Here is a 16,301-nt window from a genome sequence, read left to right on the forward strand (position 1 = left end):
AAAGATATCAAAACAAACACACACTTTGTAGGCAGTTTGTGAGTTGAGATGAGCAAGAGTCAGCACAGATTTGTCAAAATTAAATCATGTAAAATTGTTTTCTTCCTTGACAGGGAATGTATTTGTCCATAGCACAGAAGCAGCACACATCACCTATTAACTTAAATAAGGCTTTCATCTCATATAATATTTTCTAGATTATATGATCTAGATACAAGAGATACAAGCAGGCTAAAAAATTTCTTGAGTGTAGTTATTTCTGATATATTGCCATATAGATGGCAATATAAAGAGATAAAGAGCAGGAGAGACTCACAAGCATGTTTGTTTGATGTAGTACTGTTCAATATTTTTATGAACAACTTGGAAGATGGAAAGAGAAAATGGTTATTGAACTTATATCTTGGTGTATAAGATCAGAGTTCAGAAATATCATGGCTAACTGAAGAAATGAGCTGAAATGACAGGAGATATTTCAATAAAGATAAATGTATCACTCTACATTTAGGATTTTGTTTTGTTTTCAATTAGTGTATAATTTATTTTTCTAACAATGCAAACCATGAGGCACCTACTTCTCCCTGAAATTTAAGAGAGAGTTACTATCTTTTAATATGATAGTAATGATAATATCTCCAGGAAATGGATTATTTTTCTTTTAACACAAGCAGATGTCCTTAACATGCTACTAGAACTCCCAAGAGATGGAGCCAGATGAGGAGCAGAATAGCCTATCTAATACGGGCTGCAGTATTTACAATCTGCTCTCCGTAAATCGTTCTGATACTGCATTTCATCCATGATAACCAGTACCAGTACTTGTTATGGCTCAGCTGTTTTTTGACCTCTTTGTAAATGTGCATCATCCAGAGAGTATATTATCAAAGCTTATGACTGCTTTTTTGCACTGGCAGAAAATAAAATGCTAGTAATTATCAGTGTATGGCAGTAAATAGATAAGTTCTCTTTTGTTGAGTAAGAATTAGTCTTAGTGAAAGTCACTCTCTCCCTTCTTTAAATAGTTCTGCATTTCAGCTGAACATCAACCCTTTTAAAAACAAAAAAGGAAAATCCTTTGAAGCAGCCCACAAATACTTTGTCAAACTAACTGTTACCTTATTCCCCTGATTCCCCTGAGATTTCTAGTGATATAAAATGCAATGCACCATGAGGAATGGTGTCTAGTATCAACTGTTCAACTAGATGGAAACAACAATACTGGAAATTATTATAATTACAAGCTCTCTGGTGTTTGCTATGGGTTTTTTGCTTTCTTATTTTTTTTAGAGTGGGCCTTTCAGAGAGCTGCAAGAGACTTATTCCCATGACTTTTTAGCATTGCTGTTGGCATGCCTTTGCATTTTTGGCTTGGTAATATTTTTCAGTGCTAGTGAATTTCCTGACGGGTGTAATTACCATAGGTCTGTTTCAGCTGGTGTGGCAGCTGGCAGAGACAATCTGTTCTTTCATGGCTTTATCAATTATATAAAACCTATTTCTGCAGTGTGCCATCCATGTTTTAATCCATCTGTAGTGTTGTATAGTTCACATGAGGTAGCAGCTGATTTACAATGTAAAATTCTCCGTTAAAAAATGACACGCAGCAGGGTTCAAAATGCTGAGTAGCACCGGTAAGGTGTATTGCCATGTTGGAATAGAGCCAGCTCTGGTGATTCTGTTGCCCTCAGCAACACTAGGAAATGGCACCCCTGCCACTTTTTAGTTGCTTCTGCATTTAGTTACTGAATACATTCAGCCCAAGTTGACCACCTGTTTAGTATATGTGGTAGAAGCAACCTTAGGTTTGGCCACGTGTCTGCCTGTATGAGAGCTACTGTTCCCTGTGCCGCAGCTTTATGGGCTTGCAGTCAGCACACAAAACCAGCAGAAATATCACAGCAGCCTCTCCCATCTTCTTGCTCATTCGGTGAAGAGAAGTTGGAAGTGAAGCAACTGGGAAAACTATCAGAGAAAGATATAGAGGTCACAAATGTGTATGTGCAGAGCCTCTGGTAGATGATTGGTTCCATAAAATTGTCTGACTCATTAGGCTCTCTAATTCACACTCCCACAGGACTACATCACTTGAAAGCTTGAAAAAGTGCTTAATTTTCCTCCTTCAGGTGTTCTTTGGGTTTCAAAAGGGAGAACAAACAGGATTCTAAGAGTTCCTTAGAAAAGAAGGGCGATTCTGAGAAAGGGGAATCCAGACAGCAGAAGATAGAACAGGGGTTTTGAAAAAGGCCAAGAGAGAGGCTGAATTTCTAAAGACAAATATAGGAATAGCAAAGATGGAGTGGATGGGACGAGACAAGGGATGAGGGAAAGAATAGAGAAGCAGATGGGCAGAGATGGAGAGGTTAATGGGAAAGTAACAAAGGAGGAGAGAGGGTGAAAATAAGATAATGGTAATGGAAAATAGAGTGGAATGGAATATGGAGTGAGAAAGGAAAAAGTCAAGTCACAAGTAAGTCAAAAGTAAAGACATGTTTACAGTCACTATATATTATTTGCCTTATTCCTAACTGTAATTGCATTAGACAGGAAAAAGGTGGGAGGGAGTGACTGCTTTCACCCCTACAAAGGGAAAATACAAAAAAACCTTTGAGTAACTACTGTGTGATGATAAGGACAGAAGGCCTTTGTTGGCAGGTGAGATTAAATGCATTCATTTTCCCAGTCCATTCACTCGTGTGTACACTGCATGTATGATTACACCCTTACAGAATACTTTGTGCAGACTACTGAAAAGCAATTATCTCAGCAGAGGTCCCAGGATCCTCCTGAAAGATGTCCATTATAAAATATTTTTCCATACTGACAGAAGTGCTATAAATTCTCCTGAGCCCCTGCAACCCCTTAGAGACACCCCTCCAAAACATCTCTTAACCATCATAACTTTTCATAATTTAGGGATAAGGGCAAAACATTTTATTTCAAGCCTGAGAAGAATCATTACAATAATTTTATGGGTAGTGATTCTCTTTAGTAAGACAAGTGGTCATAAGAAACAATAATTATTTATATTGTTCCCTCTCTGTAGAGTTAAATTGTACTGAAATTCTTAAAACAATTACTCTTGTCAACTTGAAGAACAATCTTTCTCTCTTAGGCCTTAGAGATTTGTTCAACTAATGGTAAACTAATACCTAGCTGTTTATATAAAGGATGCAGCTGCTTATAGAAATGATGAAAACTGTGTATTATCTCATACCACATTATAGGTTTTTTTGGAAGATCAGATATCAAGGGAAACACTGCCACTACAGACACAGCAAGGAAGGTATCTCAGTTTAGATGAAAACTGACCTCATGCTGCTCAGTGTGATATTCTGATACCTATCAAGAGCCACTAGCAGATTAATCAAAAGGAAAAAAAAAAAAAAGAAAACCAAAAGGCCTTCTTGGTTAAAAAGAACTCCAAACAAACAACAAGCCTGTAGTCAGTTTTTCTTTGCTCACATTAGAAATAGCCACATATATATCCAAGCAGATGCCAAAAGCAGCAGGGACAACCTCAGTCTTGGCCAACAACCAAAGGTATTTTAGACACCAGGAAGAAATTTACTGACTTAAAACTAATAGAGATCACAAAGTAAAATGAAACAAATTGATTCAGTAATAAGTACTTTTTTATTCCAATTCAGGCAGAATTTGGTGGGGGGCAGGGGACATCCTCAGCTAGTTTGATCAATAAAACTATTATGCTTCTGGTTGCTTCCAGTTTGAGCAATAAATGAAAGTCTGGAAAACCCTCCAAACTGACCAATGACCCCAGAAAGAAGGAATTTTCAGATGGGCCCTTTCTGTTTCTTAAAGAAGAGAACAGTTCATCTCTACAATGGCAAAATATGTAAAGAAATGATAGCTAACAAAGCATGGTTTGGAGGCACTTTCTTGGCCTTTGTTTCAATAGAAAGCTTTATCTTAATTAAAATAGTACCTAGCATAAGATTTTAAAGTAAGCAGCATCCAGTTTAAGAAACCTATAAAGCTCAGGTTTGAAATGTCCCATAAAAATAGGATTTGGACTCTTTTTTGCCTTAAAATGAGGATGTTCAACCAATGACAACAGATTGGATTCAGTACAGCACACCAGCCACGTCTGAAGGCTGAATTAATTACCCTGGCAGCCTGCTATTGAAATTACCTCTCCAGAGCCTCCTGCAGTCTCCTCTTTGTCAACAAGAGCTGCACACATCGTGTGACCACTGTAACAGGACACAGGCGTTTTACTCACGTGACGGCAAAGTAGAGTCTGGCTTTGACTGAAGCTGAGAAGGAGCAAAGGCTGATTACTCCAAGTTCAGAGGACAAGCACCTCAAATCAGATGGTGATATGTGGGCAGTAGGGGGGTGAGGAGGGACAACACAGTCATGTAGAGAAGAACAACATACAGTCCTTGAATATCTCCTCAGGAAAAACTGTAAATCATCACTGCCTTAAAATATTGTTTTCTGGTTTCTGCGGATCCTTACAGCTAGGAGGCTTTTTCTGATATTTTGTCTAAATTGTCAAAATATCTGCCAGATAAGCATTACTAACATAAGTTATATTATCTTTTTTCCCTAGGAATTTCTCTTCCTCTGTAATTATACAGACTTCAGTAACAGTGATTCTTTTCAAGGCACTTAAAGGAAGTACAGTCAATCAGTACAGTCAATCAGATCACTTGATTGCATGAGCATTCCCAAGACTCTCATTTTAAACCTAAAAGGTTCTTACCATTATGGAACATCTTCCATAGCAACACACCTTTCTGGGAACTTAGAAAAGTTGTCGCTTTTTTTTATTTTTATAAATAAAAAAAAAAGGAGAAATCAGGTTGCTTATACAGTAGCTTGAATAAAACCTGTATGAAGATACAAATAATTGTCTAAAACATCACTGTAAACTAGTATATCATTGTTTGTCTTTGCAGTCCTAAATATATCAAAATCCTTTGAAATAATCACTGTAGCAATGTCACATAATTGTTTTATTAAAATAACATTATTTTACATATAGAAACCTTTTAATGAAAATGAGACTGCTAGCTGTTGAGCCACATTAATTTATTCATACTTAATGCTGAGTTCAGAAGTAATAAAACTTACTACACGTTCATACTTAGCGGTGCACAGAAACTGTTATAAAATGTCCTTGAAGATTCTTCCTTCTGGGACTTCTTCCCTCTTTTATATAAGAAACAATTGATAGAAGCATGAACTGGAGATGGAGACAAAAGATGAAATAGTAATATCTGAAATAAAACAAGTTTAGTGACAACATACTCTTTTCTGGCTACAAATATGTACTCAGTTTTTGCGTGTCCAAAGCAACTCAATACATAATCAAAGCCACTGAATAATGATATATTCCCATGAGAAAAACATTTGAAAGTAGTAGGTTGGGATTTCCCTGCTAATAGCAGAAAGTAAAATAAGAGTTTAAAAGGCTAAAGTAATTAAAAGGATGCAGGCCTCAGGGATTTGAGATAGAGGCTTTTTATATTTAGTACTCTTCATGTGTTCTTATGTAAGAAATGTTCATTAGGATGAAGCTTGGACAGGTTTCCACTTAAAATCATTCTCACAGGCAGCAGCTCTGGAGTTGAGTTCTCCTAGCACAATCAAATTGGCAGCCTAATGACATTGACCAGAATAGGATTTTGATGGTGAGCCCAGTCACTAGATCATTTCCCTCCAAACTGATCTGAGATATGTAGGTAGCCAGAAAAAAGTATTAAAAATTCTGTCTACAGAGGAGGTGAAATACTGCCTTCATAGCTCTTTACAAAGGAAATAAGTATTGTTTTGCTGTATATCAGAAAATGTTACCTTAGATATTATGGTTATTATAGGACATAATTAAGAAAAATGGGAAATTATAACATCTTCTAATATATATAGGTATGACTTCCATAAAACTTGTTCTGTCATTGTGAAATGCATCTGCTTCATTCAGCAAAATGAATACTAAAGGGAAACATAATTTTCCAACAGCATGAAAATGTCCATAAAACATTAGTATAGATCTTCATTATTGCTTTACAGCAGCAACCATGTTGTATTTGCTCAGGCAACACTTCCATTGAAGCCAATTTCTTGAACAGCCACTATGCCTTCAGTTGGTGTTCAGGCCCATTGACTCTGTAGGGAATGTCAGATCTGGGCCATAGAAAGTGTGTCTGTAGCATTTGTCATTCTCAAGCAAATAGGCCATCAATGAGAGGGAAGATACAGCATTTGTAGAACAACAGCAGGCATGAAGAATGACTTTATTTCTTTTTGCTTTATGTAGGAAACAATGATGGATCATGCACTGCGCACAATCTCATATATTGCCGATATAGGTAACATTGTGGTTTTAATGGCGCGGCGACGCATGCCAAGATCAGCTTCTCAAGACTGTATTGAAACAACACCTGGTGCCCAGGAAGGAAAGAAGCAGTACAAAATGATATGCCATGTCTTTGAATCAGAGGATGTAAGTAAATGGAATTAAATTTATTTAAATAACCTATGTCACTTAGAGAATCTCTGAAATTACATCTAATTTCTTGAATGAATTTTTGTTGTCAGTAATTTTTTCTGATTGAAGCTACAGGTAATCTGTGGAAATATTAGCCAGTTGTTTGTCCATATCCATATCTCTTTTCTGTCTCCACAAATTCATGTCATGAATTCATGTCTCCTCCTCAGTCCCAAGATATCCACTGTTTGTCTCATGTTACAGAATCATTTGTGTTCTTTCAACAATGCTTCCCCAAATGCTTTAGTAAGTAATTATATGAAGTTGCCTAGAATTCAATGGCCATTCATGGCCAAAATTAATTTATGGGATATCAAAAACTGATCATTCATCCTGGATTGGATCCTTTAGTCCAGTGAGTTGGCACATAATGACACACATATGGCCTACAGACACTTGGCTGGAACTGTTCTGGACCTCTTTCAGACTGAAGCAAAGTTGCTAAGAACATCTACCAACTTGGTGTGCCTGGCACAAGGTTGCCCTCTACCCAGACCTTATTCCCTTACAGCTTACTTACCTGTAGTTGGTATATGTACTCTCAAACATGTGACTTGATCCTATGATGTTTAAGAACACATTCAGATGTTTATTTTTTAGTTCTCTTTTTTTTTCATCCCTAGCAAAGATTATGAATTAGAATTTTTATATAAAAGCAATAGAGCTAAGAAAGTTAAGTAAGATACAATTAACTCCTCCTCAGATCACTGGGAGTTACTTGTATCCCCTGATGACAGAATACAGTACCTGAAAACCACAAATATACGAAACTCAGCGTGGCATTCTCCTGTGAGCTGCAGTAAGCTCAGAATAGGAAAATAAAATACATTTCAAGTGTAGAAAAAGTTGATTACAAATTCCTTTTACTTATCTCTACCTCTGTTTCTCTGTGTTCCACTGCCATCTAGTGGAACAAGACAGTGAATTTTATGGCAGTCCAGTAATAATAGACTTCTGCCGTGTGCTGACTATGCAAAGTTGTTAGTATTATCAGCATCGTGGGTTTCTGTAGATTTCTTTCTAATGTGTGTATATTTGACACATCCAAATACCAGTCACTGTAATGTTTCATTAATTGTATTCACTGTACAGCCCACTGTAATGGGAAGTCATCTTTTATTGCATACTGTAGCAAAATGCATGCACAGATAAGTGCTCCAAAAATTAATAAAGACACAGGGGATTTTGAAGAGTTCTTCTTAACATTAACAAGGTATAATCATGGCTCTGGCTGCATTCTTGAGAGCATCGCTGACGTGGCTAGAAGGTGTTAATGGGAATAGCTGTTATAGATGTGCAATGGGTAAGCAGGACTATTACTAGTTTGCTAGGAATATGAGACAGGTATCATGGCATTAATAGGAGAGCAGATGGTTTTGCTGTAGTAGTGTTTTCAGTCCTATAAAACCAAGGTGGAGAAGCAGCAGGCGACACAACATCTAAAATCATCAATGCATCCATGTCTGTGAAGGCATGTGCAAGCAGAGCGTCCATTCTCTCATCACTCCTGCAAATATACTGTGATCAGAAGCAGGATTTGTGACAGTCTCTTCTGTAACCCTATTCCATACTGGTACAAAGCCAGTACTCTCCAGTGTTTATTGGAACGAGTACATAAATAGCATATGGCTGCTTGCTACTGCAACGTACTGATGAAAGGAGATTAGTAGGGTTTTTAAACGATGATTGCAATCTGATTTTGGATGTAACAGATTCTTTCTGTATAACTGACCTTAAAGTGACTTTATAGCCATACTAATGTAGCAGCTTTGCAGGATCCTTTATTTTGACTCTCTCTTAAAATCCAATCTCTCTGGTTTTTTATGGTATCAGTGGTAAACTGTTGATCAGTCCTTTCTCTGAGCTGTGTTTTGTTCTACATTCTAGGCACAGCTGATAGCTCAATCAATTGGTCAGGCCTTCAGTGTGGCTTACCAAGAGTTTTTAAGAGCCAATGGAATTAACCCGGAGGATCTCAGTCAGAAAGAATACAGTGACATCATCAATACCCAAGAGATGTACAATGATGATCTCATACACTTTTCCAACTCAGAAAACTGCAAAGAGGTAAACTAGTTTTGGAATCTCATTTCAGATTGATCAATTTTTTTAGAGGAATGTAGTTCTCATGGAAATATCTTTTGGCATTTTAAGGATGACTTTACATCACAAGATGTGTTGCTTCATTAATACTGTGCCACTGAAATCAGCTTTATAAGTTTTTACAATTTCTTCTTTTCATTTTCAGGGTCTTTATGCTTCCATTGATCAAACCAGTACTAAAGTACATTTACATCTGACATAGATAAACTGTGCTATTCACATTACACAGTGTAAGATGTTTTTGTTTTACCAATGTATTGATACAGAAAGAAAGATGACAATCCATTTTAATGCACATAGTAAGTTATTTCTTACTTAATAGAGTACTTAATGAGTCCAGGATTCCATGGCACTGAGCAGGCCAATTTCTCTTCTCCCATTAGAACACCAGCAAAACTGCCACGTGAAATGCAGTTTCATACTCATAATGCCTGAAAAGGCAAGAATTTTCCTTAATGCCCCAAATTACATTTGATTTTGGATGTAACAGATTCTTTCTGTAGAACAGCCATATATTCCACATTTTACATTTCATACAAAAGTCACTGTAATACTGGAAATTCCAAACCAGAATGTGACGAGTGCAGTTGCACCCAGATTCTCCTCTGTTGCTTTATTTCTGCTTTATTGCTGCAGTGTGATAAGGATTTGGCCCATGTTGCAAAGGTCACAGTTTCTATGCTGAGTCCCAAAGCAATCTTACTCTGAAATGAACTGCAAATTGCTTAATCTTTCAGTCACAGCTTTCCGACTTAAATTAATTTCTTCTAGCAGTACAGGTTCTTTTGTACAGTATGTATGTCCTGGGAAGAGGACATTTTTCACCTATACCTACAGATTGAAAGGTTATGATTTGATGTGTAGTTTTATATGTTGTAGTCACTAGGTATCAATAAAGTGTTTTCATGTGCATATAAGCACGACAAAATACTTCATGATTCCTGTAAGTACAGATGTCCCTCTTCTTCCACATATGAAAGAAAATAATTCCCAGTATTTTGTTAAAGAGTGTGTTCTCTACTTAAACTCTTACTTCTCTTCTGTAAAAGTTAGATATGCTATGGTTACCGAACAGTTAACATCACCATATGTGAGGAGCAGACATCATTTACATTGTATCAGCACATCAGGGATCTTAGATTAACATGCCAGGCACAAGTATATTCATTAATGTTAATAATAGCAAGAATAATGGAGAGATCCTTGCCTGAAAATAAGGATGGACAAATGCTGAGATCAAGAGACAACCTGGGCAGTGATGGCAGAAGTAGAGCTGAACTCCAGCCTCTGTCCCAGGCATTGCTTTAACCACAAAATGTTACAGTCTCCCCTAGCTGATAGGTTCCACGAAGGACAAAAACTTCTTTGGCATTCATTCATTTGGTATTCCGTTCCACCACTTCCTGTAGAGTTAACCAGTGTGTTAGTTTTTTGCTTACTATAAGGACCTATATGACCTTCAGCAAACAAGTGGAGGATACCCCTGAGAAGAAATAGGTATGTGTTACACGGTTTTAACAGTATTTTTGAAGTCATGCTACTACCTAATGGCAAAGAATACAATTATTTTTGTAATTTGTGTTATTCAGAATAACTGAGATGCTAGTGCTCAAATTTAGATGAATCAAAGCAAAAAAATGTGTGGGTTTTTTTTTCCTTTTTAATTGCAGCTCCAGCTAGAAAAACAAAAGGGAGAAATTCTTGGGGTAGTGATTGTGGAATCTGGATGGGGATCCATTCTACCCACCGTTATCCTGGCTAACATGATGAATGGAGGCCCTGCAGCCCGTTCAGGAAAACTAAGCATTGGAGACCAAATTATGTCCATTAATGGGACCAGTTTAGTTGGCCTACCTCTTGCAACATGCCAAGGGATCATAAAGGTACCCCAAACTTACAACTATATGCTGTAGATTGTAAGACAGCAGAGATGTAATTTCAGACAAGTCACCTTGTAGATTTCCAGCAGATAAAATTTTTCATATCGCTGGGGGAAAAAAAAAAAAAGTAATCTGTCATTAACAAAAAGTAGAATTAGAAACAGATATTCAGACCTTATAATGTACAGAAATTTAGGGCTGGGCAATTTGACTGCAGCTTTGTTACTGTACTATAATAAATGAGGCCAGTCTGAAAAACTAGCCTAAATTAAGTTACTTAGCTATCTTCAAAGTGTCAGGCTTCCCCACAGCCTCCAGATTAAAATCTGAGGATTAAAATCTACTAATGAAGTTTCCCCAGACACGATAGAATCTCAAAATGCATTATCTTTAATCACTGAGACTAAATCTAATATCTGTGCAGATTTACCAAGAGCAGCAGCAGCAGCACGAGGTTAATTAGCCAGATGCTGGTAAAAGGCAAGCAGTAGTCAGTTTTGTTTTTTCTTGAAAACTTTCTTGAAGTTCCTATAGTAATTAAAGGCAACGTTCTGATATGTTTTCTTTGGCCAAATAGCTTAGGAAATAAATGAAACGGAGAAATGTATCCCTAAGTTAACAATAGATTTCTATTAACTCTAGCTGTTCTTTCTCAAATCAGCTGCTTTATGCTCTTGCAAGTAGAAAACCACTAATAAAAGAGCAAATTAAGATCCATTTCAGAAATACTAACTTTTGGAATATCTTGCAGGGTCTCAAGAATCAGACACAAGTCAAACTGAACATTGTCAGCTGTCCTCCTGTTACTACTGTCCTCATAAAACGGCCAGACTTAAAATACCAGCTGGGCTTCAGTGTACAGAATGGAATTGTAAGTTTCTGTGTTCAGTGATTGTTTCAGGTTGGTGTTTTTGTTTGGATGGGTTTTTTTCTTTTTCTTTTCTTTCAAGAAACATACTGAAGTATTGAAAAAATCCTTGCACATGAGCCCACTTTCTGTACTGTGATCCCTTAATTAATCAAAACCTTATAATCACATCTCTGAATAATATAATGCAAATGGACATCACCAGGAGAACAAGTACTGCTGTTCTTAAGAGATTTTCTACATAATACAGCCACAGATTTATAGTCCAGAATGTTTGGTACAGTATCTAGATCAGCTAAATCATGTACAACTCTGTCATCAGTGTGCCAGAGTTGCAAGGAAAACAGTTATGCTGAAACAGGTTTTTACAATTATAACATTCTAATCTTAGCTCTGATCCTGTTTCTCTTTTTTAAATTTCAGCACACACATACTAAGACACTTAATTTTTCTTCTGCTGTGCATAATTTATTTGGATCACATGGTAGTGGGCAAGGGAACGTAATTGTGACCTCCTCTGCTTAAAACAAAACACTTCTCTCTACAAGTAATTGTATAGGTTGTGGCCCAGGTAACCTTCTCTGCATGCTGCAGTTTTCCTGTAATAAAAGCAGCAAACAGGAGTATGAATGTGTCAGGTAACACTTACCCAGTGCAGCTCAGGGTCCTCCTCACGTAGTCCTTCCTTCCCAAGCCATTCTCTGATACCTTTCCAAAGCAAACTCCCGATATAACTAGCTTAGGTAGTCCCCTGGCCTTTCTAGGGGCTGATACTAGCATTAGGGACTGTCTGTAGTGCAGGACCATCATCATCTCCTCTTCTTCCAGTCTAGGAAAAAAAAAAAAATCAGGCTGCTCACACAGAAAACCACATCACAAAGGACTGTGGGCTCTGGCCCCCTGTTCTGTGAAACTCAATTGAAGTTGCCAGATTTCTGTTTGCCATCCTTGGAAGAGTAGCAGGCAACTGCAGGATATGGTTTATGGGTCTTGGTGTGCTTTAGCAAACTCATTAGTGGATTTTCAGCTCTGCTAACCATCTCTGTTATTATTGTATGCAAGTTTTAAGTGTTCCTACCTAAGATCACATATCACGTTGTGGTCACAGCAGAGACGGGTATAAAGAACACTGCTGCAAGCCTTGGTCCAGCTGGAAGCACTCTGAAGTGACACCTACCCCAGGTTGACATCCTTTAGAAGCAGAGGTTTAAAGTATTTGTCACGTTTGGGATTAATGCTCTGACACTTGAGTAGAGAGGTCTGTAAAAAAATACAGAAAAATCAGGTGTGTGGTGTATTTCTGTCCTCCTTTGCCTGTGCTTAATCCCTTTTCATCTATGTGTACATGTATGTTAAGTGAGAATGGTTATTGTTGCTAGTTCACTCTGTGTTAGCAAATCCCAAGTCTTGGTACAAAAAGGATGAAAGGGATGGGATCTGGTTTTTTACAAGATCTCGCAGAGGGTGCCGAGAACAGCATATAACACTATATGAGGCATTGATTCATTTCCTAATTGCTATCCTTTGTAAATCTAGTATGTTCAGCTGGTGCAGTGATAAGCAATACTATGGTGTGTTTATCAACTCTTTTAGGAGGACTGTCACAGTGTTGGTGGGGGAAAAGAATCAGTCCGAGGTGGATTAGAAGCACCATATCATGTCCTCACATGGACAGAGGCAGTTACGGAGTCTGTGAGACAATCTATTCATCTTGTCCCAGCTAATCATCGCCTGCAAAATCGGAGTCTTAGTTTAGTAAATTCTTCAGGCTGTGGTTGATTTCGTCCATAGCATGCCTGCTCCATCTACTGGTCATTTGTCATATTCACCAAACTGGATGGTCATAATTTATTCCAGTTAAATGAGCAACATTTAGATGACATCCTATATAAAGTTTACCAAATTCAGCATAAAAATCCTTCTCAGGTAACAAAAAAACCCCCTGTGTAATACATTTCATTTATGAAGAGTCTGTGTTTGAATATGAAAGCCAACAGACAAAAAGGAGAGATTAACATCTTTTGTTCGGCTGCTATATAGATAATCTTCTGGGCCTGTAAGTCCTTCCTCAGATAAACTCCCTTACTTCACTTAACATCTGAAAATATGACTCTGCAAAGTACATCTCTCTGGTAGTTTGACACAGAACTTTTAAAAAGTCGTTTTGTAATTGCCAACAATTGTTACAAATTATGACAGGATTCAGAAATAGTATCCTTATTCTTTGTTGGCTCAGCGTTAGCACAGTGAAAAAATAAATAGCTTGCCAGAACAGGTATAATTAAATGTCTCCTACTGCTATACCATTACCTCACTATGCCTGCAGCTGGTACTTATTTCTGTGCCTCTTCTGATAGCAGTTTCACCATGGTTCCTTTTCACCCTGCCTATCTCATCTGTGCAGGATGTACAGCTATTGTATTACTGAATAGCCCATAAACAACCTGGACATACAAAAGTACTATCTCAGCTGGGTTTTGCTTGCATAGGGTATCAGGAAGATGCAGAGACTGGGCTGTTGCAGGTAACTGCTTTCTTTGTGTATTCTGTGTAATTTAATTAATGCAAAGCCTGAGGTTGTGCTTCATAGACCGCTACTTTACTCAGGGAACAGCACAACAGCATAAACCAGAGTGTTAATTTTGCAAAATTCTTCTTGCCTTAATGTTGCAAATATTCTTCATGGCTCTTGAAAGCTACTGCTGTAGTTTTATTGCATATTTACAGAAGGAATCTAACATTTGAACTGTAAAACATTAAGAAAAAAAGGAAATATTGTGCATACCTGTGAAACAAGTATGAATGTTGTGTAATGGGGAGGTGAACATAAGGTGTCCTATCAGCCAGCTCCTGAAAATCATTATGCTACACTTCTTTTAAAATGATGGTATTTAAATACAAGTGGTCTTCTCATATCACATCATTATCTTGTTCCCTATATTATGAAAAATCTGTGTATTACCAGTTATATTTTTACTGCTGATAATACACCACTTCTCAGTCTAGATCTCAGAGCTCAGACACTTTGCCTGAGAAGTGTATGTACCCCATTCCTAGCCTAGCACAATTCTATCTAAAAATACAGTAAAACTAGGTAAAACTTAACAGACAGGACAGTTCATTCCTCCTTCCTTGCCTTTGCTTATATTTATTTAAACTGTCTGGGGAAAAAATATACAGGGTTTAAATAGACTAATATAGGAGTGAGATGAGGAGAAACCTGGTTTAATAGGTTATATTTAAGACATTTACATGGAATAAACAGCTAATTTGCCTTGCACTGTTCTATCCTTAATATTTTGCTACACAATGGGCAGTTGCAATAAAACTGACTGTGAAGCTACTGAAGTTTCACATCTGATGTACTGCAGCTTCTCTGGGACATTGCAGAATCTGTAACAGCTGAATGGACTGAAGCAGTATGCTTTACACCTTTTATTTTTCCTTTTTCTCTTCAGTTTACCACTAAATAGAGTATAGGCTCTTGCTTAGATGAAGATCCAGATCCAACATGCTTTATTTAATATTACAGCTGTTCATGTTCAACAAATATAGCAGGCTAAACAATCTTGGTGGAGTACAATCATATTTACTTAGAGGTACTGCTCATCTTAAACTTGTTAGCCTAATCTGCCATAGCTCCACTGGCTGGAGACAAATGTCTTAAGGCTGCTTTGAGTCAGCCACTTGCAAATATAGGAGCCATGTACATGTGTGCTTTAAGTACATATATTTCTTTACATCTGCACTCTGTCTCTAGTTTAACAGGATCTGTGAGGCTAGGCAGAGCCACTTGGGCTCTGTGTCTGTCTCTCTTTCTACCTCATTAAAATAGTTAATGCTCACAAAAAGGAAGCTGACCCCTTCCCTGGAGAGGGATCACATTCTTGAATGACAATAAGACCCCACGTCCTATGTCTGAGGCTTTTAGAAAGAAGAAATTCACTGATGGTATTAAAAGTGCTTTGAGAGCCATACAATGAAAGGTGCTCTGGATAGATATGCAAGCCATTATCTTTTCCATTATGGCAGTGGGGTGAAAGGTCACATTTCCATTTGCTCTGAAAGCTTTTATTTCTGCTGGCTCTGCTGCCTCTATATTTCCTTTTAGACTGTGAAAAATACATTTACAGGGTTTCTTTTGGCACATTTTGCTTTTTTGTCCTTTCAGATTACTGCATGCAATCCCCAACAGCAAGGAGCAAACTGTTACTCTAACAGTGAGTTGAATTGAGAAGCTTTCTATAAAAGAGAAGATCTATGTAGCACAGCTTATCTTGTCAGCTATATGATTAGAAGGTAGACTACCTGCAAAACAATACATTGTATGTGACTGAAATTCAAGACACAATTCTGTGAAGGGTCCTGATGGTGCCTTATCCACAAAAGTCCATCAGAAATACATTATGAAACACAGTAGGTAAAACTCAGCCACTAACGATAATGTGGTGGAAGATGTCTCATTTCAGGAGAAAGGTTTTTTTCAGAAGGCTGAGAAAGGCCTTTTATAAACAACTACTATACTTTTTTCACTCCCTGTATTAGACAACCTGAACTTCAAGTAAGAAGGGATTTCATTTTTTATAGCATCGTTATTTGTGAAGAGGAATTTAAAGGAAACTGCTAGTGTCAGTCATACAGAAAAGATTCTGGTCAACCACAGACAACATCTCACCTTCAGTATATGCCAGCTCAGCCATCTCCCCCACATGCTATGTTTCTGAATTAGATTACAAACTCACTGGGACACAAGCCACATCTTACCATACTTTTATTTAGCTCTGAGCAAATTACCAGATCTCAGCAAGTAATAATTCTTGGCATATGATTTTAACCGTTGACAGTAACTGCAGAAACAGCCATCATTGGATGCTCTAGCACTCATTTCTTTTCCTCCAAGAACAGGTTTTTCTCAGTAAACAGAAGGTAAATCTCA

At 37.5% G+C, this 16,301-nt stretch overlaps 1 protein-coding gene across 6 annotated transcripts in view; it reads left to right on the forward strand.

Annotated features, from left to right (window-relative positions):
* Positions 1 to 16,301, forward strand: part of APBA2 (amyloid beta precursor protein binding family A member 2) — a 122,815-nt gene that overhangs the window by 102,215 nt on the left and 4,299 nt on the right. For all 6 annotated transcript variants that reach the window (XM_074881009.1, XM_074881011.1, XM_074881007.1 and 3 more), the window contains 4 exons: positions 6,284 to 6,469; positions 8,402 to 8,581; positions 10,288 to 10,500; positions 11,249 to 11,368. In XM_074881009.1, coding sequence (XP_074737110.1) covers positions 6,284 to 6,469; positions 8,402 to 8,581; positions 10,288 to 10,500; positions 11,249 to 11,368 — 699 coding nt within the window. The remainder of the gene's footprint in view (positions 1 to 6,283; positions 6,470 to 8,401; positions 8,582 to 10,287; positions 10,501 to 11,248; positions 11,369 to 16,301) is intronic.

The sequence above is a fragment of the Strix uralensis genome, chromosome 11, assembly GCF_047716275.1.
Source record: "Strix uralensis isolate ZFMK-TIS-50842 chromosome 11, bStrUra1, whole genome shotgun sequence".
NCBI lineage: Eukaryota > Metazoa > Chordata > Aves > Strigiformes > Strigidae > Strix > Strix uralensis.